The following is a 27,192-nucleotide window of genomic DNA, read 5'->3' as shown; positions in this document are numbered from 1 at the left end:
AAGATAGAAGAATTTTGAAAAAAAAAAATAGTGATTGCCCAGGGGAGTGGGAAAAGTGGGAAATTAGAAGATGTAGTAGGATTTCAAGATATTTCAAGTAGGATTTCAAAGTATTGAGGATCCACTTAGTGTTAATTCCACTTAATATATTCCACTAAATGTGGCTGGAGAAAAAGCAGTTATCTACTTGGGTGCTACTGTAAAATAGCTGAAAAGTTGGGTTATAACAAGAGTTGGGATTTTGTCAGGCAAAAATATTGGATGCGGAAAGAGATAGGGAATATTAATAAAGATGGAACATGAAATTTAAGCAGGGTAAATAGGAAAGTTTGAAAATACTAATATTTTCCTTTTTCACATGTTCATTATGTGCTTTTTTGTGTGCACTCTAAAAGAAATCATCCACATAAACAACCTTCTGTTCCCCTTACCCTTTAACTATACTGGAAAATGTGGAGAAATGACTGCCTCCCTGCAAAATTCAAGTAAGAAGTGGTGTATGTATGCACTCTTCCACTCAGCATTTTTATTTTAGGGAAGAGGAAAACTTACAGGCAGTTTATTTTGTACAGGTAAATAGGTTTACTGAATGAAGTGTTCATGACTTCTAGCTTATCAAGAATAAAAGTACAGAAAGGAAAAACAAAATTCCTATATAAAGAAAATTCCTAGCCCATGTTTCTAATGGGCAAAACTGCTAGACGGAAGCCAAGGAAAAAGGCATCAATAAATTTACTGTTCTTAATGCCCTTCAGTATGTTTTCTAGCTTGAATTGCTTCTTTCTGTATTAAAGTTTAGGGGTAGTAAATTATCCTGAGCAGTTTAGCTACAATTTTAACATGAATTAATGTGCTTTTTCACAGCTCCCTGGAGCACCTCCCACCGAAGCTTTAGGGTCTGGCACTTCTAGTTAGGAGATGCCACAGCCAAAAATATAATCTGCACGTTCTGGCAAATATATATTACTGCTTCCTTGGCTCCTTAATATTTCTCAAATACTTATAATAATATTTAATATGTAAAAATATGACTTGAAAGTTTCTTGGCTTGAGAATATTGACTTCACTGCCCTCATGAAATATCTGATAAGTAATTTCTTAAAGATAAATTACTTGTATGTGCTGTCCTAAGCATGCAGCTATATGAAGGAAGACATTCTTTGGAAAAGAACTTCTTGTCCGCAATCAATAAATATTTAAAAGATGCCCATATTATGTATTTTATGGATTTCTTCAATTTCCTTGGAGACAGAAAAGAGCTCTGCACTAGCTAGAGCTATGAAATTTGTTTTGATGTTGATTTGTCAGAATCACAAACTGTTGATTAACATTAACTTATTTTAGTGTGAAATTTTAACAGAATTGTATGAACTCAGATCTTGGAAGCTATTCAGTAAGTATTTTTAACACTCACTGTGAACAAGTTTATTTTAGATATTTTTAGGTTCTCTCAGTGATCAAGAGAAAGATATCTGTTCTTAGAGTTTATACGTCAGTGTGAGGAGATAGATTATAAAACAGATATATAAATAATGTAGCATTACTTACCAGTGGAAGGTATAAAATACATTAGTCCATAATGATTAATAATCTGATTAAACTGGATAGAATGTTTCTCTTTGTTACTTATTTGATAAAACAAATAGGATAATCAAACTTAGGTGTAGGATGTGATGACTTTAACGAATATATATATACATATATTAAAAGGTTGTTCAAACAGATGAAACTGCAAGGAAACCAGACCATGTTCCTATTAGCAGTGAAGATGAGAGGAATGCTGTTTTCCAACTAGAAAAGGCTATTTCATCTAATGAAGCTACCGCAAGTAAGGGAAAATCTTTATTGAAAATGTTTTGAACTGGAGAGATTTTTATTTTCGCTAACCTCTATACTCAAAAAGTTGTGGGATTAAATAATAATAACAATAATACTATTACTTATTTCATATTCCTATGAAAGTCACTCTTCATCTTTAACCGTGACTAAATTCATCATTTTCTCTACCATTTGCCCTACCCTCAAAGCCTGAAATGTAAGTTTGCTTTGTTGTTGTTCTGATTGTTTTAGTCTTTGAAATTCTACTGTGTGATTCCTTCTTAACTTTTGGCTAGCATAATGAAGAAAAATGGAGTCTTTCTGGACATTAACCCTGGGTCCCAGTCACTTTAGGATAAAAAACCATAGACATTTCTTCTTGGCTTCTTAGTCTCCAAAATTGCACTCAGGAAATATAAACTGACCTATGTACATCGTTGCTAAATAGTCTTAAATATAGGGAAACTGAACTTTTAATTCCTTAAAAACATTATTTTAGCTCTATATTATTTCATGTTTTTAGACCTGCTCATCATCTTTTAACTACATAAATCAGCAGTTTCCAAACTTTGGGGATTTTATGCAAAGACCAGTAAAATTCAGGGGACAAAAAAATAGATTAGCCAACTGTTTATTTTGCAAATAAAAGATTGTTATCCTAATTTAATAATTATAATTCTAGAAAAAACTTGCTGTCATATCTTACTTTTTCATTTCATCACATATCAAACTACACCTATCCGCAGAATGATACGGGGAACCACTAATCTAGAAATGTGTCAAAAAGATACTCATTTTTATTTGATCAGCTGACCCTGTTCTTAGTTATCAGAGTGTTTCAGAGTAGTATTTATGGAATCAAGTTTTGAACAGTACCCAATGTTGACTTTTTTTTATTGTAAACCGCTTAATAGCAGTTATACATGGCTTTCTTATTTTTCCATTTTTTAGAAAGTTTTTTTAATATAGAAACTTCTCTAATTTAGTGGTGTTAAAGCCATCATTTTCATGTCCTTCAAAAACTTCAGTTCCTTGAATTTTTTTGTTGTTCAGTCATTTAAAAACCTAAACAAAAAGGACTCTTTAACAGTAGTGAACCCACATTGCTTTTTACCTAGTAAAGCCCTTACCACTTACTAGGAAACTTTGTTTTTCTGGTTGTTACCGTCAGATGACCTTCAGATGGCAGTGCTTTCATTTGAAAAAGATGATGATCGTAATGGACACATAGATTTCATCACAGCTGCATCAAATCTTCGTGCCAAAATGTATAGCATTGAACCAGCTGACCGTTTCAAAACAAAGCGCATAGCAGGTAGAATTATACCTGCTATAGCAACATCCACTGCTGCAGTTTCTGGCTTGGTGAGATTATTATTCTTTGAAAATGCTTCTTTTTCATCATTTCTTTCCTTTCTTCCCCATTATATCACTCGCAACCAGTCACTCAGATCTTAGAGAAGGCAGAATACATATTGATCTTATAATTTAAATTTGTAAGGTATTTCTGAAAATACAGTAATCTGTACTTTGAGCTTTTAAGATAATACAAACATTTTAACATAAAAAAACAAGCTCTGTCAAGATAGAATATAATTTTTCTTACAGACAGTGATCATCTTCATCATCTTTGTATCTTCCATACAAACCAAGTGCTCTTGTTTTTCTTGAATAAAATGAACTACCATAATCTTTGCTATTTGATTATATTGGATTTTAGTTCTTTGCCTTAAAATAAATGTAATTCCTGTTAGTGATTTGGATTTCTTTCAATTTAGTTTTTTCTTAATGATCTAGAATCTTTAGAATAGCCCTAGTTATTTTACTGTACCATGGTGTTATTCTTAAAAGCTATGTAATTATTTTTCCTATTAAATGATTTTGGACTGCTATATTTCTTGAGCTCTGCTGTTTGCTTTCAAAGTAGGAAGATTACATGGTCTAATTAATTTTTTTGATAACTTTGTTTAACATGTGCAGAACAGGTTGAAAGTTTGAAAGTGTGAAATAGGCTAAGTGGAGAGACTTAAAAGAAATTTATATTACTCTAGTCCAAAAGCTGCTTTTATTCCTTTTTTTAATTTTAATTTTTTTATTGAAGTATAGTTGATTTTGCTTTTATTCTTCACACAGAAATGCTTGAAAAGAATTCAAGAAAATTCTATAGATGCAGTTAAATTCATGAATAGTGTTGGGCTGTTTATATAATCAGATCACCTTGTTTTACCTAGGTTGCACTGGAAATGATCAAAGTAGCTGGTGACTACCCTTTTGAAGCTTACAAAAATTGTTTCCTTAACTTAGCCATTCCAATTATAGTGTTTACAGAGACATCTGAAGTAAGAAAAACTGAAATCAGGTATGTATGACGGTCTTTTGCTTTTGCATAATGAGAATGACATACCTTTTTTTTACATTTTAAAAGAGAAAAGTAATAGTTTCATCTCTCCTTTTCTTCTGTATATATAACACTTTCCAGTACTTCAGGACAATGCTACCTCTTCATGTAGCATTTCTCTCTTCTCTTTTTTTTTAACTGAAGTATAATTGACATTCAACGTTAAATTAGTTTCAAGTGTACAATATAACGATTCAACACCTGTATATGTTGGGAAATGATCACCACAGTAAGTCCAGTCACCATCCATTGTTACACATAGTTGCAGAATTTTTTTTTCTTCTGAAGAGAACTTTTAAGATTTACTCTCTAAGCAACTCTCAAATATGCAATACATATTATTAAGTATAGTCACTATGCTGTGCATTACATGCGCATGACTTACTCATTTTACAACTGGAAGCTTGTACCTTTTGATTCTCTTCACTTACTGTGCCCACACGCCTACCCCGTTTCTGGCACTTTCAGTGTTCTCTTTATCTATGAGCTTGAGGGTTTTTTAGTTTTTGTTTGGTCAGTTGGTTGGGTGTTTTGTTTGTTTCTCTTTGATTCCACGTGTACATGAGATCATAAAGTATCTGTCTTTCTCTGTATGACATACTTTACTTAGCATAATGTCCTCAAAGTCCATCCACGTTGTTGTAAATAGCAGGATTTCATTCTTATGGCTGAATAATACTCCATTGATATAATACCACATTTTCTTTATCCATTTATCCACCTGTGGACACAGATTGTTTCCGTATGTTAGCCATTGTAAATAATGCTGCAGTGAACATGGAGATACAGATCTTTTCAAGTTAATTTTTTCATTTTCTTTATATAAGTACCTAGGAGTAGAATTGCTAGATCATATGGTAGTTCTATTTTTAAGTTTTTAAGGAAGTTAACATATTGCTTTGCATAGTTGCTGTATCATTTTATATTCCCACCAAGAATGTACAAAGGTTCCAGTTTCTTCACATCCTTGCCAACACTTGTTATCTTTTGTTTTTTGATGATAGCCACCCTAACAGGTGTGAGGTGTTATCTCATTGTGGCCATTGATTTGTATTCCTCTGATGATTAGTGATATTGAGCATCTTTTCGCATACTTGATATGGAACATGTTTTCACATGCCATCCATATGTCTTTGGAAAAATGTCTGTTCTGATCCTTTGCCCATTTTCTTATCGGATTGTTTTTTGTTTTTTGTTCTTTTTACTATTGTGTTGTATGAGTTCTTTATATTTATTTTGGATATTAACCCCTTATCAGAGATATGATTTGCAAATATTTTCTCCCAGTTGGTAGGTTGCCTTTTCATTTTGTTGATGTTTTCTTTGCTGTGCAGAAGATTTTCAGTTTGATGTAGTGTCACTTGTTTTTTGTTGTTGTTGTTGTTGTTTTTTACTTTTGATGTGAAATCCAAAAAATGAATCACCAAGACTAGTGTCAGGGAGCTTACCACCTAAGTTTTCTTCCGTAAGTTTTATGGTTTCAGATCTTACATTCAAGTCTTTAATCCATTTTGAGGTAATTTTTGTGCATGGTGTAAAAGTCCAGTTTCATTCTTTTGCATGTGACTTGAAGCATTGCTGACTAAACTGCCATAGAACTCTCACACTTAATCTGTCACACTGTTTAGCATTGTACTTTCTTATGGTTTCATCTATGTCTATCTACATCAGATGAATTAAAAGACACTCCAGTGTCTGACTAATGGGTAATGAGATTAAAAATCTAATTCCAAAAGCTATATGACAAAGCAAAACAATTCCCCTGGACTTCCATTTTTCACTTTTTAAATTGGTAACAATCAGAAATTTGAAAACTGCTATCTTGGCAAGAATGTAAGAAAGCACTCTCATACATCACTGGTGAGTGTATAAAATAATATAACCCATAATAAGGCAAATATAGCACTATATTTCAAATTTACAGATACATTTACACTCAGCTCAAATTATTTATGTACAGGATATTTATTCTGGCATTATTTATCACTGCCAAAGATTGGAACAATCCAGGTGTTCATTAATAGGAGACTGGAACATCCACACAGTGAAACCCATGCAGCTATTTTAAGAGAGAGAGACAGAACTCTCTTGCTAAGGCATACTTTATAATGAGACACTGGGAGGATCAACAGGGTACTGATAAAAGTGGTTACCTGTATGGTGTGATGGGGAAATAAGATAATGGAATATTTTTAAAGTTATATTTTTCTTTTTTCTCCCACATTAGTGTCTAACTAAATCACAAATAATGGACTTCTGGGGTTTTATGTTATTACTAAAGGGAAGAAAATGTAAATGTTTTTGTTCTGAATATTTTTCTATAACAGAAATGGAATATCATTTACAATTTGGGACAGATGGACTATACATGGCAAAGAAGATTTCACCCTCTTGGATTTCATAAACGCAGTCAAAGTGAGACAATTATTCATTATAGTCGCTTTGAGTCTGTTAGTTTTTATGCATAATTTCATTAACAGTTTTTATAAATATTATATAGCAGGAGTTTGTTTGCTCTCTTTCTGCTGGTTGTAAAACATTGTCACCCAGCATTTTATATTTGGATGAGGCTTTGATCATTTCTCTTTTGGGTATGCACTTTTAGGAGAAGTACGGAATTGAGCCAACGATGGTGGTACAGGGAGTCAAAATGCTCTATGTTCCTGTAATGCCTGGCCATGCAAAAAGATTGAAGTTAACGTAAGTGTCGAACATTATATGCAAGAGATTCTCAAGAACTGAAACATAAGCTGAATGTACACTAGAGAATTAAATATAGAGGTTAATGAAGTTCAGATACAATATGTGATTTACTCCTACCTAATGGCAGTAGTAAAGACATGAATCTACCAAGCTCCACAGACTACCTATCAAGCGAGATTTATAGCATTACAGTGCTCTTGTGAATTTATTGTAGTTCAGAGTCAGCTTTTAAGCTAATAGGCTTAGAAACCTGATTTGGTCAATAGACCAAGTAAAAGTAAATCCACCTCTTATATGGAAACACACACAAAGACTAGGCTTATGAGGCTGAAGTGTTTTTAAAAATGCCAAATTATTATTTTCATTCATTTATTCAGGTTTTTTTTTAAGAATGGCTGCTATATGCCAGGTGCTTTTGTAAGCATTAGGGATACAGCAATGAGCAAAGCAAAGTTCCTGCCCTCCCTGAAGAGTTTGCACAACCATTAGATATGTATGTCAGATGGTGGTAAGTGCTATGGAGAAATAAAGCAGAATAGGAGGTGTTAAGTTGGTACAGTATATTGAGTAGTCAGGTATTCCCTCTGCCTGTCATATTTTCACCAGATAAGCTGGCATTTGAGCAGAGACCCAAAAGAAGAGAGGGAACAAAAACAGCCAGTCTGTGCAGTGGTCTGCAAGCCCCTAAGTGATCTGGTTCCCACTTACCTCTCTAAGTTCCTTTCATACTTCTGTCCCCTTGTCTACAAGATTCTATTTCTTTCCCTTGAACATTCCAGTCTTCAGCATGAGACTTTTGCTCTAGTTGTTCCTTCTGTTTGCAACTCTTTCTGAGATGGCCATCTAACTTTCATCTCTGGTCTCTGGACTTCCTGAAGAGGCCTCTCTGAACCCTACTTAATATTAGCCTAGCATACCTAATCTAGCCCTTTTCTCTGCTCTACTTTTTCTCTCTTTCATAGCATTTATCACTGTCTTATTGCTATTATATTACTTACTATCTGTCTCCCCTCCACTAGAACTTAAGCTTCATTCACAAGGGCAGGAATCTATATTTGATCTGGACATTGATGTGTCTCAAGCACCTAGACCAATGCCTGGCACATAATAGGCATGAGTAAATATTTGTTGTTCATTTTGCAGTATATACAAATATCAAATCATCACCTTGCACACCTGAAACTAATATAATGTTATGTCAATTACACCTTAATAAGAAATTCTAAAACTTTTTACATGAAATTAGCATATAAAAATATTTGTCACAAATAAATGACCCTCTGCATGATGAGTGTCTCAACATGCTTGTCAGTTTAACTGATTATTAATAAGGTTAATCACATTTTAATTATTATAATCTGGGTTTAATTATCTATTTTTAAATAAAATTACTATTATATTATTTATGACATTAATTTGCTTTCTTGTTTTTCATTTAGATCCCTAAGTATCTTTTGGATAAACTGATAGTAGTATTTATTGTTTACTACCTAGATGAGAGTGGAATGTGTGGTCCTGAAGTGTATTGATTAATGGAATTTAAATTTTACTGCAGATAATTCACAAAAAAGCTTTTTAGAGTTGGCCAATATTTGAAACCTCCAGCATGATATGTTTTGAGAATGATACTTCTCATTTTATTACATTATGCATTTAGCAAATACTTACTGAGTACCTGTAAGTGGCTAGACAAACTTGACTTCAGAAAGACCTGGGTTCCCATCCTTGTGTAGCTCCTTAATTGTTTTGTCACATTAAATAGCTTACTGAACTTTTCAAACTTAGTTTTCTGTCCACATATAGGGATGATTGTGCCCAAGGCTATTGAGCATTAAAATAATAGTGAGGGCTAGCAGTGTTACAGCAAGTAAGAAGTATCCCATAAATGTTACTTCTGTGAATATTTTTTCATCTGCATTTTATCAAATAGCCCTTGCCCTCAAGGAGTTTATAGTCTACTAAAGAAAAGTGACATGTTAGTAATTAAAATGTAACTGAATAATTATTATAATAAAGTTTTTTACAGAACACTATGGGCACTAGTGTATCAAACTTCAGCTTAGGGTAAATTTCATTTGAGCTATCTTTGAAAAAGGATTACATCAGGCAAAAGCAATAGTTTGTTCAAAATTATGCAGCTAATAAAGAGTGTACATAATCTATTTGGGAAATAAAGTTATCTGGAATGACTTAAGGATGAGATGGTAAGAATGAATTGTGGGAAGAATGAAAATTTGTAGATGGGGCAAAATATCTTTGTAAAATGAAAATACCTGTTATTGAGGACTAAATACAGTACATAGTTCAGAGCCTAGCATGAGATAGATACATGATATATGATAGATAACATTGTTAGGCAGGAGAATAATGTCAGATTTGCATTTTAAGAAAATTCTGGCAGCAGAATATATTGGAGGTAGGAAAGAGACTGGAGGGAGCTGGCTAAAAGCTAATGCAATAATCTGAGGGGTATATAGATGATGACTTGGTTTATGATAATATCAGTGACAATAGCAAAAGTGAAGTTTTTTTTTAGTAAGCAGGATATACATGGGATATGAAGGAAAGGAAAAACTTAAGAATATCTTTTATGGTGATTTTTGTAGCTTGCACTTGAAGTAACTCTGGCTTGATTTTTACTCCCTAGGTAGAAATGCTTGAAAAGAACTTATGCTTCCAGACTCCTTGCAGGACATTTGGTTCTGTTCAAAACATCCATAAAATATTTTGGTCCACACCAAAAATTCCTTGAAATTGGATCCCTGCCAAGTAGTTATAGACAATCCCAAACGTCAAGGACTTTTTAGTGTGGCCCAGATGTCTTACAATGTTTTAGACAGGACCAAATGGTCCTGCAAATATCAAGGAACTTTTGGGGTGTACCAAACATCTTATGAACCGTATGGATATTTTGGACAGGACCAGATGTCTGGTAACCCTCCAAACTTTACAGGGAGTTTAAAGAAGAGTTGTTGTTTTTTGTTTTTTGTTTTTTTAAAACACTGCTTACCTTTTGGGTTTCTTTGAGGGTGGTTTTTTTCTTTTAATAAATGGTCTGTATTCTTTATCAATACCATCAATGGTAAAAATTGATTAACTGTTAGGTAAATGAGTGTCTTGGTTTTAGAGCTTTTAGTAAAGAAGACAGTTATATGAAAGCAGGTGAATTACTAGATTTAAAAATAAATTTAAACAAGCCCCGATTCTTTGGGTAACATTGATCAGCAAATCACTCTTTCATTTTACAGAATTTACCAAATTATTTGTCCTTGCCTTTTTTTCTTAGAATGCATAAACTTGTGAAACCTTCTACTGAAAAGAAATACGTGGATCTTACTGTGTCATTTGCTCCAGATACTGATGGAGATGAAGATTTACCTGGACCTCCAGTAAGATACTACTTTAGTCATGACACTGACTGACAGAACTTGTCTTAAATTTACTCTAGGACTACTTGATTTTGGAAAGGAATGCATTCAATTCAGGAGCTAAAAAGATCAGCTCGTAATGCTATGGATTTCTGTTTGATGAAGCCTTAATTTACATCAGTGGAAAACTACACTGAAGATTTATAAAGCATTTTGAAGCATAGTATATACTTGTGTAGTGCTTCATGTGTGGATGTGATGCGATCACAAGCAACTTTGAACTGGAATGCCATTTTTTAATGCTTACAAAAAATTTGTGTATTAACCTCTCTGGATGAAAAGAAGGAAAAATGCATATCCAAGGCCAGAAGAGATAAAAAAATCAAGAAGTTGAAAGTGACAAGTGCAGCTATCCAAAAAGTTTAATCCTATTTTACGAATTTCTTTTTGTTTAGTATTTGAGGCCCATTTTTCTATACAAATAGCATTTGGCTTTATGCACCTCTCATGACTAGATTTTGGATTTAACACCAGTAGGAAGAGGAAGGATGATAACAGTGGTTGAAGAAAAGACATTTAAAATTGTACAGTTTACTGTCCTATTACCTCTGCTAGTTTAACCAGAGTTTGTTTTATCACTGTCCCCTCAAAAGCAGGATCTTTGTTAATAGCATCAGTGTTGTGAGTTATGAGCGTGTCCAGTGATAGGTGTTAAACTGGATAAATGTTAACAATATTATATGGACTCTGATGTCCTTCTTATAGAATCCGTGAATGTGAACAGATAAATATGGCTAGTTATTTGATTCTTCAGTATGCCTTCTAATGTGGCTATTTTATTTATTTGAAACTCTAAACCTGATTGTCAGAGTATATAAGACTAAAAGTTTTTGTAGAGAGAGTGTCCTTAGAAATAGATGAAAAGTAGAAATTAAAAAATTATCACTAGTTGAGTCTTGATTTTTTTTTTCTTCCAACAACCTAATGGACAGAAAAAAACAATTTAATGTTTTATTTTAAAGGGAAATATATTATTTAATTCCACATTCCCAGAAAAGGAATTGACAAAGATAAAAATTTACATTTTTAGGTCTTTACTGATAGAAACTTTCTGTTTCTGATAAGAACTATTGCGAATGTTCATAGAAATAGTTTCATTAAAATGATGTAAACACTGAATTCGGTGAAAACAGCAAATACTTCTTTCATTTCCTAGGCTATTATGCATTCTTAAGCAATTTGCATTATTTTACACAGAATAAGTTATTTCTCTCTAGCTACTTTCCTTCTGCTCTCCCGTTCAGACCATAAATAGGTACTTTGATAAATTAAAAACTAGATTCAGGTCAGTATTACTCCAGTTTGGTGTCTTTTCATACTCTGTACTTAACCTCCATTTTTTTCTACTTACAAGTAGTTTAAATTACTTAAGTCAGCCAGCTCTATTGTTTCATTCTTTTGTAAAAGTATCATCCAACTGGGAAAATATATTTGGGAGTGGAGGGTGAATTTGTATGATTAAAGGATGATCTGTGCATTGGAGGTGAGGATAAGTGGACATGATGAGTTTAAAGGAAATGGCTACCTTTGAAATAAGCAGTTTAATTTTGATTGACCATATCCTACCCTCTCCCATCATTTATATTACAAGTATAATGTTTAAAATTAGTATGCTTACAGTTGAATCCAGGAATGTCAAAGCTCTATGGCTTGGAACGTCTCTAAGAAGCCAGTTTCCCACTTTCACTTGTTTTGTGCTCTATGACAGGAACTGGTATTTTCCCAGTAGTATTCACTAATTCTCAGTTGTGATCTAATCACTTGTTTATATTTGGTCTAAATCTCCACATCTCTTCAGAATTAAATTTAGCACCATGCTATCAGTTCTTATTTATAGAGATCAGTACTTTAGCAGATTCAAACAAAATTAACAAGGATTGAGTTCATTTTATGATTAAACTTGAAACCATTTTGTCTTTTTTTTTTCTGTAGGTAATGGTTATTGCCATTAATCTCTTCTATTTAATTCTACTCAGCTGGAAAGCCAGTGTGAATTTAATGACAGTTTTTTTCATTATCTGTTTTATTTCTGTACCATGAGATCACTGTTGGTGATTGAAATATCAGGTGCAAAAATTAGTGATTAGACTGTACAACTGAGTGATTTTTTACTTATTAAAAATGATTAAGTAATTTGACAGTATCTTTGTAAATCCTGTTCCATAGCTGACTCCAGAGATTCCAGTTTTACTCTTCATTTTATGAGTAGTGTTGCCTTAGTGTTTCCTAGTTTTCAAGGTTTGCAATCATGGAGATACAACATTCACTGGATATGGAGGGACATTACTTTGAAGTGCTTTTGGCTCCTGGAAATTCTGTTAAAACAGTTGAAGGGAATGGTGGTGACCTTGTAAAACCTAGAAAATCTGGTAAATCCTACACTGTTGATTGGGGATTTCTGAAGTCCATTCTTTTTTTAGAATTCAAAGCATTATGTTGCTCATCTATAAGTTCCTCTAAATTGTCCCAAAGGTAGAACTTGGAAATAGATATGTATCTTTTTTTTTTTGGTAGATATGTATCTTTATTTTTAGTTTTTGGCTATTATAGCACTCCCTGGTGGAGCCAATGGCAAGGCATAAAATAAGTCAAGAATGTTTAGAGTCCACTATCTTATAATTGGAAAAATGAAGACAGAAAATTTGTTTTCTTGTGATCTTGAGGGGAAAACAATCTCTTAACCTAATAATCCTTTCAACTGTAATGAATATTACCAAAAATTCACTGTGATTGTGAATATATAACCATTTAGTATACAATCACTAGATATGGGTTTAACTATTTTACTTTTAACAAATTTAAAATTTAACCAGGAAATTGCCGTCTTGGGGGTCACAGTAAGTATTCAGTAGGTAATTTGTTCATTTTTCTCTTGCCATGTCTTAGCTTTATTTATTTAATTAATTAAATTATTTAATTAATTAATTAATTAATTAATTAATTAATTATTTCAAGAGAGTACATAAAATATGAATACACAGCTTAAGAAATAATTTTAAAGTAACTACTTAAACAACTCTCAAATCAATAGAACACTGACAACAGCCCAGAAACTCCCTTGGTAGTCCTTCCCAGTCACAGTCAGCTTCCCCACATGTACCCTCTGGCAACTAGCATTGTCCCTTTAGTGATAACTGTGTCTTTGTTTTTATTTATAGCGTTACCACCTATGTATATACCTAAACATTACAGTTTACTTTTGGTGGTTTTTTAACTTAATATAAATAGAATCATACTGTACTCTTTGGTGACTGCTTCTTTCCTTCAGCATGGTATTTATCCATGTTTGCTTATAACCATGCTTCCTTCATCTTCATTGATGTATAATTTACCTTTGCATTAATATACCACTATTTATTTATTCAGCCTATTGACTGTGGACAACTTGGGATGTTTTTTGTTTGGGGCAATCACAGTTCTACAAGGAACATTGTATGTATCTCCTAGTACAACTAAAGTTTATGCCTAGGAATGGAAGTGCTTGGCCATAGGGTATTCACATCTTAAATTATATTCGATACTAACAAAAGTTCTTCCTGAGCAGTAGAGATGTCCTGTTTTTCCACTTTGCTCAACACTGGTGTAAACAGACCTTTTTTTTAAATTTTGCCAATCTGGTAGATGTGCAGTTATATCTCATTAAAGTTTTACTCTGCATTTCCCTCATTACTTTGAAATTAAGCACCTTATATGTTTGTTGGCCACTCTGACTTTCTATTTTGCAATGTGTCTTTTCAGTTCTTTTGCCCATTCGTCTGTTGTGTTGGGAGGTTTTTTTCCTCATTGATTCATAAAAGATCTTTATACATTCTGTTCTTACTTGGCTGTATAGTTGCAAATGTTTTCTTCCACTCTGACTTGCCTTTCCCTCTCTTTATGATGTTCTTTGATAAAAAGAATTTGCTAATGGTTGAGTACTGAGAAGTATCAATTTTTTGTTTTAAGGTTAGAGTTTTTTGCAAATTGTTAAAAGTTATTCTCTCGAACCACAAAGTCATGAATATACTCTTCTTTGCTGTCTTCTAAAGCTTTAGTTTTGACTTTCACATTTAAAGTTTATAATTCACAAGAAATTTTATGTATGCTAGAAAGTGCCTCACCACCATTTACTTTTTCTGTATTTTTCTGCAGTGCTGCCAAAGTCGTATGTCATATCCGTATATGTATACTTCTCTTTCTGGACTTTTGTTCCTCCTTGTTGTTCTGTCCCTATGCTAGTATTCTGTCTTCATCACTATAGCTGATACATTGTTTTTGATATCTGGCAGAATAAGTCCTCCCAATTTACTGTTTTGTAAGAGTGTCTTGGTTATTTTTAGCCCTTTGTATTTTCAGTTCTCAAATTTCTAATTTCAAATATGCAAATCTGTCATTTTGCAGTTTCTAGTTGTCCTGCTGAAATTTTATCTTTTATCTATCTGAACATGAAAAGTGTTATTATTTTATAGTCTGTATTTAATAATTCCCATATCTGAAACTCTCCTGTGGGTCTCTTTCTATATTTTGGTTTCTGCTGATTCTCATTATCTTGTATCCTTGTGTGTGTGGTTATGTGTGGTTATCTTTAATTAAATGCCAATACTATATTTGAAAACTTGATTATAGAAATATAGTTGACCCTTGAACAACACAAGTTTGAACTGCATGGATTTGCTTATATGCGGATTTTTTTCACTGAATACATCCTACAGTATTACATGATCCATGAATGTGGAACCTTGGATACGAGGACCAATTGTAAAGTCATATACAGATTTTAAGCTGTGCAGAAGAGTGATGGCCTAATTCCCATGTTGTTCAGGGATCAACTGTAATTTGATGCCCAACATGATATTTTCATTTCCACAGAGTTTTTTCATATGCTCTACCAGGCACTTGGGCACTAGTAATTCAGGATCATTTTGACCCACTTACAGAGACTGAAATTTTCTGAGTCATCTATGTGACTCAGAGCTGAGCTGATTGAACTAGTGCCCTTACTTCCTGTTAACCCTTACTCCAAAAACCCTTCAGACTTGGTAAGTGTGAGTTGGGGTTACCAGAGTCAGAGCCCTGACCCCGTGACTGGTACTGCACTCCACCTTTGAATCTAGTCCCTTAGCTCTGCTTAGCTTCTCTGTGGCCTCTTACAAATCTGCAAAAAAAGCTCCAGGGTACAAGTGGTCACAAATGAAAAATTCATTTTCTTTATGAATTTCTATTTTTCTCCCAGATATTAGCCTAATAATTATTCATTAGTTTAGCTTTCTGATGCCATCCAGCACTTTTTCAAATATATTCTGTGCAGTTTTTCTAAATATTCTCAAGTGAGAATGTTAATCCAGATTACTCAGCCCACTTTATTTCCTAATTTTTGATTATGTGTAAAATGTAATTGGTATCTTTGTATTGCTTCTGTATCTGGAAAACTTACCTCTAATGATTCTTGTAAGTTATTTGTAAATTGTTTCGGATATTCTACATAATCTTCAAATAGGGACAGTGTTAGTCTTTTCTAAGATCTGAATTTTGGTTTTCTTAATCCTCTATTGTACGTTTGTTTTCTGTTTCATTAATTTCTGCTTTTATCAATATTATTTTTTCTATTTTGTTTGGAGTTTTTTTACTGTTTTTGTTTCTAACTTGAGATGGATACTTACCTCATTCATTTTCAGCTTGTCTTCCAACATAACCATTTAAAAGTTATAAATATGTCTATATTACTGTAGTATAATTACATTATATTCTAATTACTGTTGTAGCCATATTCCACAAATTTTGATACATAATAATATTGAGTTAAAATATTTTCCATTTCCATTAGGGGTGGTTCCTCTTTAACTCTTGAGTTTTTCAGGAGAGTGTTTCTTCATTTGTAGCATAGAATTTTGATTTTAGGGTTTTTTAAATCCAATTTGATATTCTTAGCCTTTTAACTGGAACACTAAAACCATTTACATTTCATGTAATTACTAGGATTTATTTCTGCCATTTTATTTTATGGAGGTTTGTTGTCTAGCCTGTTCTATGATTCTTGTTCTCTATTTTCTTACCTTTTAAAATTTGTACTTCATTTTTTTTATTCCATTTATGCCAATTATTAACTCAATTCTGTATTCTGGAACTTTGAAAACTAACCTCTTTCGCCATCTAGCTTCCCTTAGGTTCCACAAATAGAAGACACTAGAAGGAGACTGGAAAGCTGGAGAGAGGGAGAAGAGACTGACCATTGCCATTTGCTTCCTGATTGTCAGCATCACCTCAGCAGTGGCTTTTCTCCTAGTAGTTGTGGCTGGTTCCCAGGCTCTACCTTTTCTCTGGCACTCTGCAGGATCTCTTTTAGGCTTCCAGATTCTAATAATCCTACCCTTTTTCCTTTAATAGTTGGGACCCTTGCCAGCATTTTCAGTTCTCTCACAACCTGTTTAAGCAATTCCTTATGTTAAATTCTTTCTTAATATAAATGATATGGTTTCTGTTTTCCTGAGCTATACACATTTTTTTTCTTTACTGGTTTAGTGGCTTTTATCTTTTGGTGATTACCGTGTATTACAACATGTGTGTTCAGACTAAGTCAGACTAAAGCTAATCATTTTTACGTTTTGAAAGATTATAATTTCCAAAGATGGCCACAGCAATATTTGCAATCTGACATGCTCTTTTGGAAGCTTGTTACCCTACAACCACCATCTAGAGACAAAATGTTTTCACATACCTTGAACTCAAACAAGGATTTATGACTGCCTCAACTAATATAACAGAAAGCAGTATGTGTGACTCTGTATGACTTCTGAGGTTAAACCAGAACAGGCTGTGTGGCTTCTGCTTGGCTGGCTCTTTCGCTCTTGCTCGCTCGCTCTCCCTCATGGAAAGCTCAGCCCTGGAACCCAGACATCATGCTGTGAGGAAGCCTTAACTTAGCCCCAAGAGAGAAACTGAGGCTCCCAACTGCAGTCACTATCAAGTGTCACACATGTGAGTAAGCAAGCTCTCAGACCATTCCAGACCTTAGACCTCAGGGAGCAGAGACAAGCACTCCCTGCTGTGCCCTGCCAAGTTCCTGCCCCACAGAACCTGTGAGTATGGATTGTTTGTGCAACTAAGTATTGGGGTTACTTGTTACACAGTCGTAATGACTGCAACAACTCTCTTTGCCAGCCTGCATACTCTGATCATGTATTTTATTTCTCTTAGGTATTTTAATTTTGTTGTCAAATACCTTAGTGTCTTTTAATTCTCTAAGACTTCTTTATTTTGTTTATATAGTCAGTGTTTGTATTTATGCACACACACATATCACTTCTTTACTCACACATATATCAGTTTCTTTACTCTTTATTCTCCTTTGTGCGTCAGGCTTACCATCTGGAATGAATTTCTTTCTATCTGAAATACTTCCTTTAGAATTTTATTTTGTGAGAGTCCACTGGTGGTATACTTGCTCATGATTTCTTTGTCTGAAAATACCTTAATTTCGCTCCCATTCCACTGAGATATTTTTGCTCAATGGTAAAATTCTAATCCGACTTTTATTATCTTTCAACATATTGGAGATATTTTTTACTCTCTTATGACCTTCCCCTGTGGCTGTTGAGTCAGCTGTCAACTAAATACTGCATCTTTTTAAAAATATATTTATCTGCTTTCATTTTATGCAGTGTAGTTATTATGTGTCTGGGTATGGATTTCTTTTATTAATCCTGTTTAGGGTTTGTTCAACTCTTTGAATCTAGATTTGTACCTTTTGTTAGTTCTGAGAAAGTCTCAGGTCTATTACTCCTTCAGCTATGCCTCTTCACCCATTCTCTTCTATGATGATTCTCATCAAGCATTGTAGACTTACTCTGCCTTCTATGTTTATTACCCTTTCTTCTATAATTTTGGTTATATTTTTCAGTAGTTCTATATTTAGTAGTTCTGTTTGGTTCTCTCTTTTAAAACTGCTAGATGACTTTTTATAGTTCCCTATATTCTGCAGATATTTTCTAACATCTTTTATTTAAATTGTGAGGGCCATTTTATGGTCTGCCAATTTCAGTTTCTCCAGTTTTTGTGGCTCTTTTCCTGTTGTTTCTCCCAGCTAAATGTGTTGGTGGTCTTCTATTAGATTCTCCACCTTGGACAGGCCCTGGGCTTTGATCTCTGTCTCCCTTGTCCATTTCTTTTTACTTTATTTCAATCAACCACATTGCCTCACCATCTTTAGGAGTCCTTTTTTTTTTTTTTTCCAAACGTTCTGTGTTAAGAACTGCATTTCTTTTAGATTGCAGGAATTCACCTTTAACATTTAGAGATGGTAACAAATTGGCACTCTTAAGTCTCTTGTTGCTTATCTGTATTTGGACTAACTTAATTGTGAGGCCGTTGGGAATAAGAGAATAGATCTTTTGTAATCTACACATCAGTTAACACACTAGTATTACAGTAGATTTTAAAGAAGTATTTCACAAACTTTATTGTGGTGTGTTTTAAAAGAGCAGGTTTCTGGACCAGCCCCCAGAATTAATTCAGGAAGTCTGAGGGCATCTTAGGATTCTGCATATATTCAGGTATCCCAGATAACTCATTGAATTTGTTTGCTAGGACTGCCATAACAAATAGCATAGACTTAGTGGCTTAAACAACAGAAATTTATTTCTTACAGTTCCAGAAGCTGTAAGTCTAAGATCAATGTGTCAGTAGAGCTGATTTCTTCTGAGGCCTTTCTCATTGGCTTTGTTGATGGTTGTCTTCTCCCTCTGTCTCACATGGTCTTTCCTCTGTGTGTGTGTCCTTCTCTCCTCTTATAAAGACACATCTTTATAAGATGTTGGAAATAAGTAGACCTTAGGAGTATATTCTGACGTCTTCATTTTTTCAGATGAGGAACCAAACATCCAAATAATTAGAACTAGGAGTAGACTATAGCTATATCTTTTGATTCTTGGTTGATTGCACAAGTGATTCCCAATTTGAAAGACCATCAAAATCAATTTAGAACTCTTTTCAAGAAAAAGAATTATGAAGAAATGTCCCTGAGGTTTTGATTCAGTGGATATAGTGTGGGACTGAAGAATTAGTATTTTTAAGGAATTCTGAGTGATTATAATCAGTCTCATACTGTGTTTTACTTGTGAAATGGGTGATATATATAGCCTTTTACCATCCTTGTAAGTTAATGTATTTTTACAAAAGGAGGTATGGGTTGAGTTTGAGCCAGCAAAAAGACAACTTGAGAGAAACATAAAAATGGATAAACTTCACTTATTTCCAGTAACAAAAAAAATGTAATGTAGAAAATTTCCATTGGAAAAGGACTTATAGTACATTTCATATCTCTGGTTTTTAACTAGATAATTAAAAAGACTTCTGTTTGATAAATTGGTCAAATTAGATTTTAACAAAATCTATTGAAGCTTCATTGGAATTGCTAGAATTTAGAACTAGAGAATCTGCTGTGGAGATTATGGAAAGGGAAATATATTTAATTGGATCCTAGGGAAATAAAAGCTCTATTTAGAAAGGACCACATGCTTTCAACTTATATAATTGCATGGGAATGCATTATCTGTAAGTTACCCTCCCAGCCATATACTATGATTTCCTAGTGAATTGTTTTCATTCTGATATGATAATGAAATTGTATGCTGCAGTGTTTAATTCTGATGTCCAGGTAAGTAACTTGGTAGTCAGAATCAGGAAGATAGAGATAGCTTTCTTTAAAAGTATGATCTTCCTTCTGAAAATAAGAAATTACCAAGATACATGAAAGTAGTTTTTCCATTTTATTTCATGCAATATGTAGATTTTTCTTCAACCTCTCTCTTCTGCCTTCTGTGGTGGATTCTTGGCCTGATAATTGTGGGTAGAAAAGCTTGATTTTAATAAAGAACCAGTATTGAAGAGCAGGACAGTTCATTCTTTTCAACATCAGTTGATTTTCCTGCTTGTATATGAAGCATTGCTGGTGTGTTTAATAAATGTTAGGTAACTAAATACTGAATATTCAGATGCCTTTTTAATTTGTATTTTATCCTAGACCTGTAACTTGTTTCCTCATAAGTTTTTCTCTAGCATTTTTTTCTTCCTAGCTAATTTAATGTTATTTATCTATCCTACCGTATTTTGACATTGCTTTTAGTTTATACTGATAATTTCTGAAGTTGGGAAAAATAAATTGAGGAAATATCTTTGACTATTGGTTCCATCAGTGCTCTTGCTTCTGGTGTCAAAGAGAAAGCTGATTGCTGACATGGGTTTAACAAGGCTCAAAGAAAATCTTTCTTTGGTAGTATTTTATTGGAAACACCTTCACTTTCTCTTAAGTCTCCAGATATTAACCTTTAGGTGCTCTACAACTCCGAAATTAAAGATAAGGGCTCTGGCATTCCCACTGTGCCCCTTTTCAGCTAATCAGCTGTGAGTCCACACTCCTGAAACAGTTATAGGCTTCCCCCAAAGTTTCCTTAAAATTTCAGCACTATTTGTCAAGACCAGTTTTGACCTTTTTGTAGTATTTCTTAGTCCTATTTCCACTCTCATTTACTCTTCCAGTTTACTTTTCCATCATCTTTCTGCTTTTGAAAGAAAATATATTACTCTACAGAAGATAGTGTGATTATTTGAAGTCTCTCTTCATGTTCCCTTCTAGTTCTGTCTGTTCATCTATCATTCCCTAATCCATATAATAAGGGAATCTAAAATGCAAAAAGGTTGAGTAATTTGTTCCTGATCACAAAGCAAAAAATCAGTTCAGCCACCAGAAAATAGTAATAGCGAAGACTTTGACAATAAACTAAGAAATAAATCACTGTCAAAGTCCCAGGCTAATTCCTGAGATATACATGTGTGAGGCAGCCCCAAAGCAAAATACCAAAGGCTTTGAAACTGGAACACTTCCCACAGAAACAGTAAGGCAGAACTGGTTCAATCTAGTCAGGATGGTTGCCTGCTTAAAAAAAAAAGAAAAAAAGAAAAGAGCCCCAGAGGGTTTTAATAGGATCCAGAGGCCCATGACATAGTATTCAAAATAAAATACCCAAGATTACAATTCACATTACTTGGTAGACAGAGTCAGAAAAATGTGACCAGTTCTCAAGGGAAAAGACAACAGATGCCAACACTAAAATAACCATGATGTTGAAATTATCAAAGATGTTAAAGAGCTATGCTCCATGAGGTGGTGATAAGCACTCTTGAAACAAATGGAAGGATAGATATTCTTAACAAAGAAAAGAAGATTATAAAAACCAAGCAGAAATTTTCAAAGTGAAAAAAATATCTGAAAAAAAAGATCCACTGGTTGGATTCAGAAGTTCTTCAAGTTGAAGAGAAATGATTCCACAGGAAAAAGAGAACAGGAATAGGAGATATCTAGGTAATAATAGACTATTTTTCTCAAATTCTTTAATACATTTATAGCAATTGAAAGCAAAAATTAGATCATTTGGTGGAATTTTCAATGTTATATAGATGTAGTACATGTGACAGCTGTAACAAGGAGGCGGAAGTAAAGGGACCTATATGGTTGCAAGTCACTATTGGTTAGAAACATGTTACAGGTCAGTCTACCTTCAAGATACAGGGTTTACACAATGCATGAATACCAGGAAATGAGAATCATGTAACTGACAGAATATGCAAAAGTGATGGGATGTCAGTACCATGGTTATGTTACATTATGTAAGACTCCTCCTTACCAGTAGATTTACTTAGTAGTCCCTCCTTCCTTCACGCCCACCTCCACCTACTTCATTGCTATCTTTGAAGAAGCCAGCTGCTATGAATCCTAGAACTGCAAGGAAGTGAATTCTCCAAACAACCTGAGTGAGTAGATCCTTCTTGCTGAAGTCTCAGGTGACAACCCAGCCTAGCCAACACCTTGATTGCAAATTTGCGAAAGACCCAACTAAGTCAGGCCCAGACTCTTAACCCACAGACACAGGAAAGGATGAAGTGAGGGGAGAGAGAATATGAATATCTATCACTGGAGATGCAGAACCACTGAGAAGGTTTTTTTTAAAAAGTTCAAAAATAAACATGGGTTTGGGTTTCAGCTTCATTTACTAGCTTTGTGTGAAAACTGAAGTGTTGCTTTTTTTGATCATAAAATAGAAATAATAGTATCTTCCTTGTAAGATTGTTGGGAGCAATAAAATGAGATGATGTAATCCTGGGACTTCACATAATGCCAAGAATGTAGTAGGTGAATAGTTACTTGCGATGGTCCTTTTGTGTTTCTGGGAGTGACATTTTTCCTCTAGGAAGCAGAGAATGTTGCTTCCTCCTCCAATACTATGCTTGGGGATTCACCAATTTATTATACCAACATCATCCACTCTGTGCCAGACCCTGGGTCAGAAGATTAATTCAAAGATTAAGGCTAAAATGAACCAACTCCTTGAAAGACTACCAAAATTCTCTCAAGAAAAAAATAATATAACCTGAATTTACCTGCATCTAAATTCAATTAAAGAAATTGAATTCATAGTTTAAAACCTTCCACCAAAGTAATCTTCCAGCCCATATAGTGAATTCCACCAAGTATTTAAGGAAGAAATAATACCAATTCTACACACATTTTCAGACTATAAAAGAAAACAATACTTTTCAGCTCATTTTTTTGATTCCAGCATAACATTAATACCAAAACTAGACAAAATAATTATTTTAAACAGATAATACATATGATCAAGTGGGTATACACACAAGGCTGGTTCAAAAATGGAAAATCTATCAGTTGATCCACCATATTAAGTAAAAGGAAAAATGATCATCTCAATAGGTGCAGAAAAATAATTGGACATAATTCAGTATCCTTTCATCATTAAAAAAAAAAATAAAACACCTCTCAGCAAACCAGGAATTAAGGGAAATTTTTCAGTCTGATAAAGGGCATTAAAAATAATAAACTACAGCCAATGTCATACTTAGTGAAAGACAGAATGTTATTCCTTTAAAACTGGGAGCAATGCAAGAAAGTCCACCCTTAACATTTCATCATTGTTCTAGACATCCCAACCAGTGCAATAATACAAGAAAAATAATTAAAAGGTATCCAGGTTGGATTATGTGAACTGAAACTACTTGTATTCACAGATAACAGGGTTTCTATATAGAAAATTCCAAGGAATCTACCCAAAAAAAGTTTTTAAATGAATAAGTGATATCAGCAAAATATTGGAATACAAGATCAACATACAAAAGTTATATTTCTGTATATTACCATTGCACAGTTGGAATTCAAACTTTCAAAAACTACTATTTTAACAATAGCACTCAAAAATTAAATACATAGGTATTTAACAAAACGTGTGTGGGATCTGTATACTGAAAAAGCACTATAAAAGAAATCAAAGACAACCTAAATAAATGGAGGGATATATGTCTTTCTCAGTTGGAACACTCAGTATTCTCAAGTTTTTCTGAGTTGATTTATAGATTCAACAAAATCCAAATCAAAACCCAAGAATATTTTTCTGTGATAACATTGATATAATTCTAAAACTTATACTAAAAGGCAAAGAAACTAGATTGATCCAAAAAATTTTGAAAAGAACAAAGTTGGACTTACACCTCTTGATTTCAAGAATTACTGTAAAGCTCCAGTAATCAAGATAGTGTGCTATTGGCAAAAGGGTGGGAACATACATCCGTGGAAATTGATACACAAAAATATACTCAACTGATTTTTTACAAAGGTGCACAGGCTATTTAATGAAGAAAGGATGATCTTTTTAAATAAATGGTGCTAAAACAATTACATATGTAAATACAAATAAAATGAATTTTGACTCATCCCTCTTACCTTAAACATATTCCAAGTGGATCATAGACCTAAATGTAAAATAGAAAACTGTAACACTTCTAGAAGAAAACATAGGTAAAAAAAATCTTTGTGATCTCTTGTTAGGGAGAGTCCTCAGATACAACACCAAAAGTTCAATCCATAGAAGCAAAAATTGACAATTTGTACTTCATCAAAATTTAAAATTTATGCTTTGCAAAAGATGCCATTGGGAAAAAAAAACATTTTTATATCTTGCATCTGACAAAGGACTTGTATTCAGAATATGAACAGAACTGTCAAAACTCCACCATAAGAAAACAACTCAATTAAAAATATGGGCAAAATATTTAACCCTATATTTTGCCAAATTAGATATATGAATGGCAAATAGCCCATAAAAAGATACTCAACATCATTAATCATTAGGGAAATGCATTTTAAAACTAGAGATACCACTATACACTTACTAAAATAACTTTAATGACAATATAAAGTGCTGGCAAGGATGCAACTGAAATTCTCAGACATTGATGGTAGACATGCAAAAAGGTAGGACCACTTGTGAGAAGTTTGACAGTTTCTTATAAAGTTACATATACACTTATTATATGACTCAGCAATCTCATTCCTAGATATTTTACCAAAATGAGGTGAAGACTTAAATTCACACAAAGGTGTGTATATGAATGTCCATGTAACTTAATAATTGCCCCAAACTGGAAACAACCCTAATATGTTTAAGTTGGTAAATGGATAAACAAACTGGTACCTCCCTACAGTGAAATACTACTATTCAGTAATTTTTTTTTAAAAAAGTGAGCTATATAATACGCACAACACTTGTGTGAATCTAGACATTATGAGTGAAAGAAATCAATGTCAAAAGACTCCATACTGTAATTCCATTTATATGACATTCTGGAAAATGCTAAACTATAGGAGTGGAAAATAGATCAGTGGTTGCCAGGGATTATATGTAAGAGGGTTGACTGAAAAGAAAGAACATTACAGCGTTTTTAAGGTGACAACTTTCTATGTCGTGATTGTGGTGATGGTTGTCAAAACTCAAAGAACTATGCACCAAAAAGTAAATTTTATTGTATGCAAACTAAATAACATTTTTAAAGAAAGAAAAAATAGCCCCTGTACATAAGACAAATCACACTTGGAATTATTTATTCAATTCAGTTTCTCCTTTACTAAAAGTTCCAAGAAGGCCATACTTTATTCTCAACACTAAGAATTTGTAGCCCAAGGATGTGCACCAACCCTTCTCTCCTTAACGTGAAAGAGCTTGGGCTAACTTCAGAGGATTAGAGAGCACATGAAGGTGGATCAGCCAGCCCCAGCTGACCAGCAGCACTAGATGTGTGAATGAGGCCAACTTGGACCATCCAGCTCGTCAAGCCACCAACTGGTTATAGTCCTGTAAGTGATACCAAGTGAGACTAGCAAAAGAACTATACAACTGAATCCAATTCAAATTGCTGATGTGCAGAATCGTAAGCAAATAAAATGGTGGTTGATTTAACCACCATGTTTTAGGGGTGATTTGTTACACAGCATTAGATAATGTATACTATCATCCATGGAGAAGCCAAATTATATTGGATTCCCCACGCCCATTTTTAAAAAGTCATTTGAGAGATGTTACAAGAAATCCTCTCGTCTCTGAGGGAAAAGAAAAGAAAAGCTTATATTAATAGGACATTCCCAGAGATTTCTATTAAGTGGTATTTTCCTGCATAAAGCCCAGGTAATGTATTGTGCTGAAATATCTATAATAACATGTTCATCCTTTGTGGTTATATTTTAAGACAGAGAAGTTCAACGATGAGAGGGAGAAGTTGAAGGCACTAATAATTATAGACGACAAAGAGAGAGACTAAGAGGGGACATGGTGGCTGTTTTTAAATATTTGATGGGCTTTTTAAAACCCCATGTTGTTTCAAAGCCAGAAATTGGATTACTATTTATAAGATAAAGGAAGAATGTTTCTGACTCAATGGTAAGGAAGAATTCTCTAATATGAAAGCTGACTAACAGTGAATTATGCTGCCTCAAAAATCAGTGAGGCAGCTATCATTAGGAATTTGCAAACAAGCTGAATGGTCACATTTTAAAGATGTTTTCTGTACTGAGTATGCAGGTGATTCCTATACAAACTGAGACAATATACTGGATAATTTTCTAAAGTTCCTTCAGACTCTGAGTCTTTTAAAATTATTTGTCATCACGAGATTCATAGCCATGTTTTAAAACTTGGACTTTTAAACTTGCTGTTCTTTGAATTAGACTTTTCAGATATGCCGTGCTGCAGGTAGCCAAAACAAGTTGTTTTCCCTCATAATTTGTAGGAACAGAGACTTGTTTTGATAACTGAAAACAAACAAGCTGGAGGTATTTTTTCTCTCCTACTTACAGTTTGTCAAGTGACCATGTGTACCAGGGATTGTTTCAAAGGATGGAGAGAAACTGTCACATCCAGCCTGCCCTGCTTTGCCAAAAGCTGGACTACAAACAGGGCCAGTTTCATAGTCATATGAACTGTGCAGTTGCACTGGGTCCCATGCTTGGCTTAATGGTTCACTACCACTATTTTGAAATTCTTAATTTATGAACAAGAGGCCCCACAAATTTTGTAGCCAATCCTAACTCTACAGTCTTTTAGTTGTAGTTCCTCACCTTGTTATCTTGCCCTCTGCCTTCTGCCTTTACAGTGGAATAAGACCTCTCAAGTCATCTGTTGCCTAATGGCCAGTTCCTATTGTCTCCCCTGAAATCCTCATCCATTTTCATCTGTCTAGAGCATCTGACATTGCTGGCAGGCCATACCTTTAAATTCCCTGTTTGGTTTCTATGACTCTATATGAATGTGGTTTTCTTATCTCTGAACTTGTTTGATAAACGTGCCTCAGGGTTTTTTCTCTAGAATGGGCCCATGTTCTATCCATCAGAATTTATTGGTACTCCCTTATTTCACAGATCAGTGATAAAATGATTTCCAAATGGATAAATTTAAAATCTGAACTATAGTTCTACCTGGTTAGTATTACAAATCATATACGATTTTGTTTTGTTTTCTTTTGCTTTTCTTA

At 33.8% G+C, this 27,192-nt stretch overlaps 2 protein-coding genes across 13 annotated transcripts in view; one reads left to right on the top strand and one right to left on the bottom strand.

Moving 5' to 3' along the window:
- UBA6 (ubiquitin like modifier activating enzyme 6) overlaps positions 1-11,235 on the top strand; it is a 71,163-nt gene extending 59,928 nt beyond the window's left edge. The window contains exons 28-33 of the mRNA XM_031469769.2: positions 1,711-1,828; positions 2,990-3,183; positions 4,050-4,177; positions 6,544-6,631; positions 6,822-6,916; positions 10,206-11,235. Coding sequence (XP_031325629.2) covers positions 1,711-1,828; positions 2,990-3,183; positions 4,050-4,177; positions 6,544-6,631; positions 6,822-6,916; positions 10,206-10,341 — 759 coding nt within the window. The 3' untranslated portion in view covers positions 10,342-11,235. The remainder of the gene's footprint in view (positions 1-1,710; positions 1,829-2,989; positions 3,184-4,049; positions 4,178-6,543; positions 6,632-6,821; positions 6,917-10,205) is intronic.
- The window catches only part of STAP1 (signal transducing adaptor family member 1), a 49,922-nt gene continuing 26,905 nt past the window's right edge, over positions 4,176-27,192 (bottom strand). For 3 of the 12 annotated variants that reach the window (XM_031469774.2, XM_064485083.1, XM_031469773.2), the window contains 2 exons: positions 24,113-24,141; positions 20,078-20,157 (listed from right to left, as the gene is read on the bottom strand). In XM_031469774.2, the coding sequence (XP_031325634.2) occupies positions 20,091-20,157; positions 24,113-24,141 (96 nt within the window). In that variant the 3' untranslated portion in view covers positions 20,078-20,090. Of the gene's footprint in view, positions 4,938-20,077; positions 22,657-24,112; positions 24,142-25,244; positions 25,766-27,192 lie in introns of those variants that run through there. The other 9 variants (XM_064485078.1, XM_064485052.1, XM_064485067.1 and 6 more) reach the window with 6 other exon arrangements.

The sequence above is a fragment of the Camelus dromedarius genome, chromosome 1 (assembly GCF_036321535.1).
Source record: "Camelus dromedarius isolate mCamDro1 chromosome 1, mCamDro1.pat, whole genome shotgun sequence".
In the NCBI taxonomy this organism is placed as follows: Eukaryota; Metazoa; Chordata; class Mammalia; order Artiodactyla; family Camelidae; genus Camelus; species Camelus dromedarius.
This window is presented reverse-complemented; position numbering and strand designations above follow the sequence as displayed.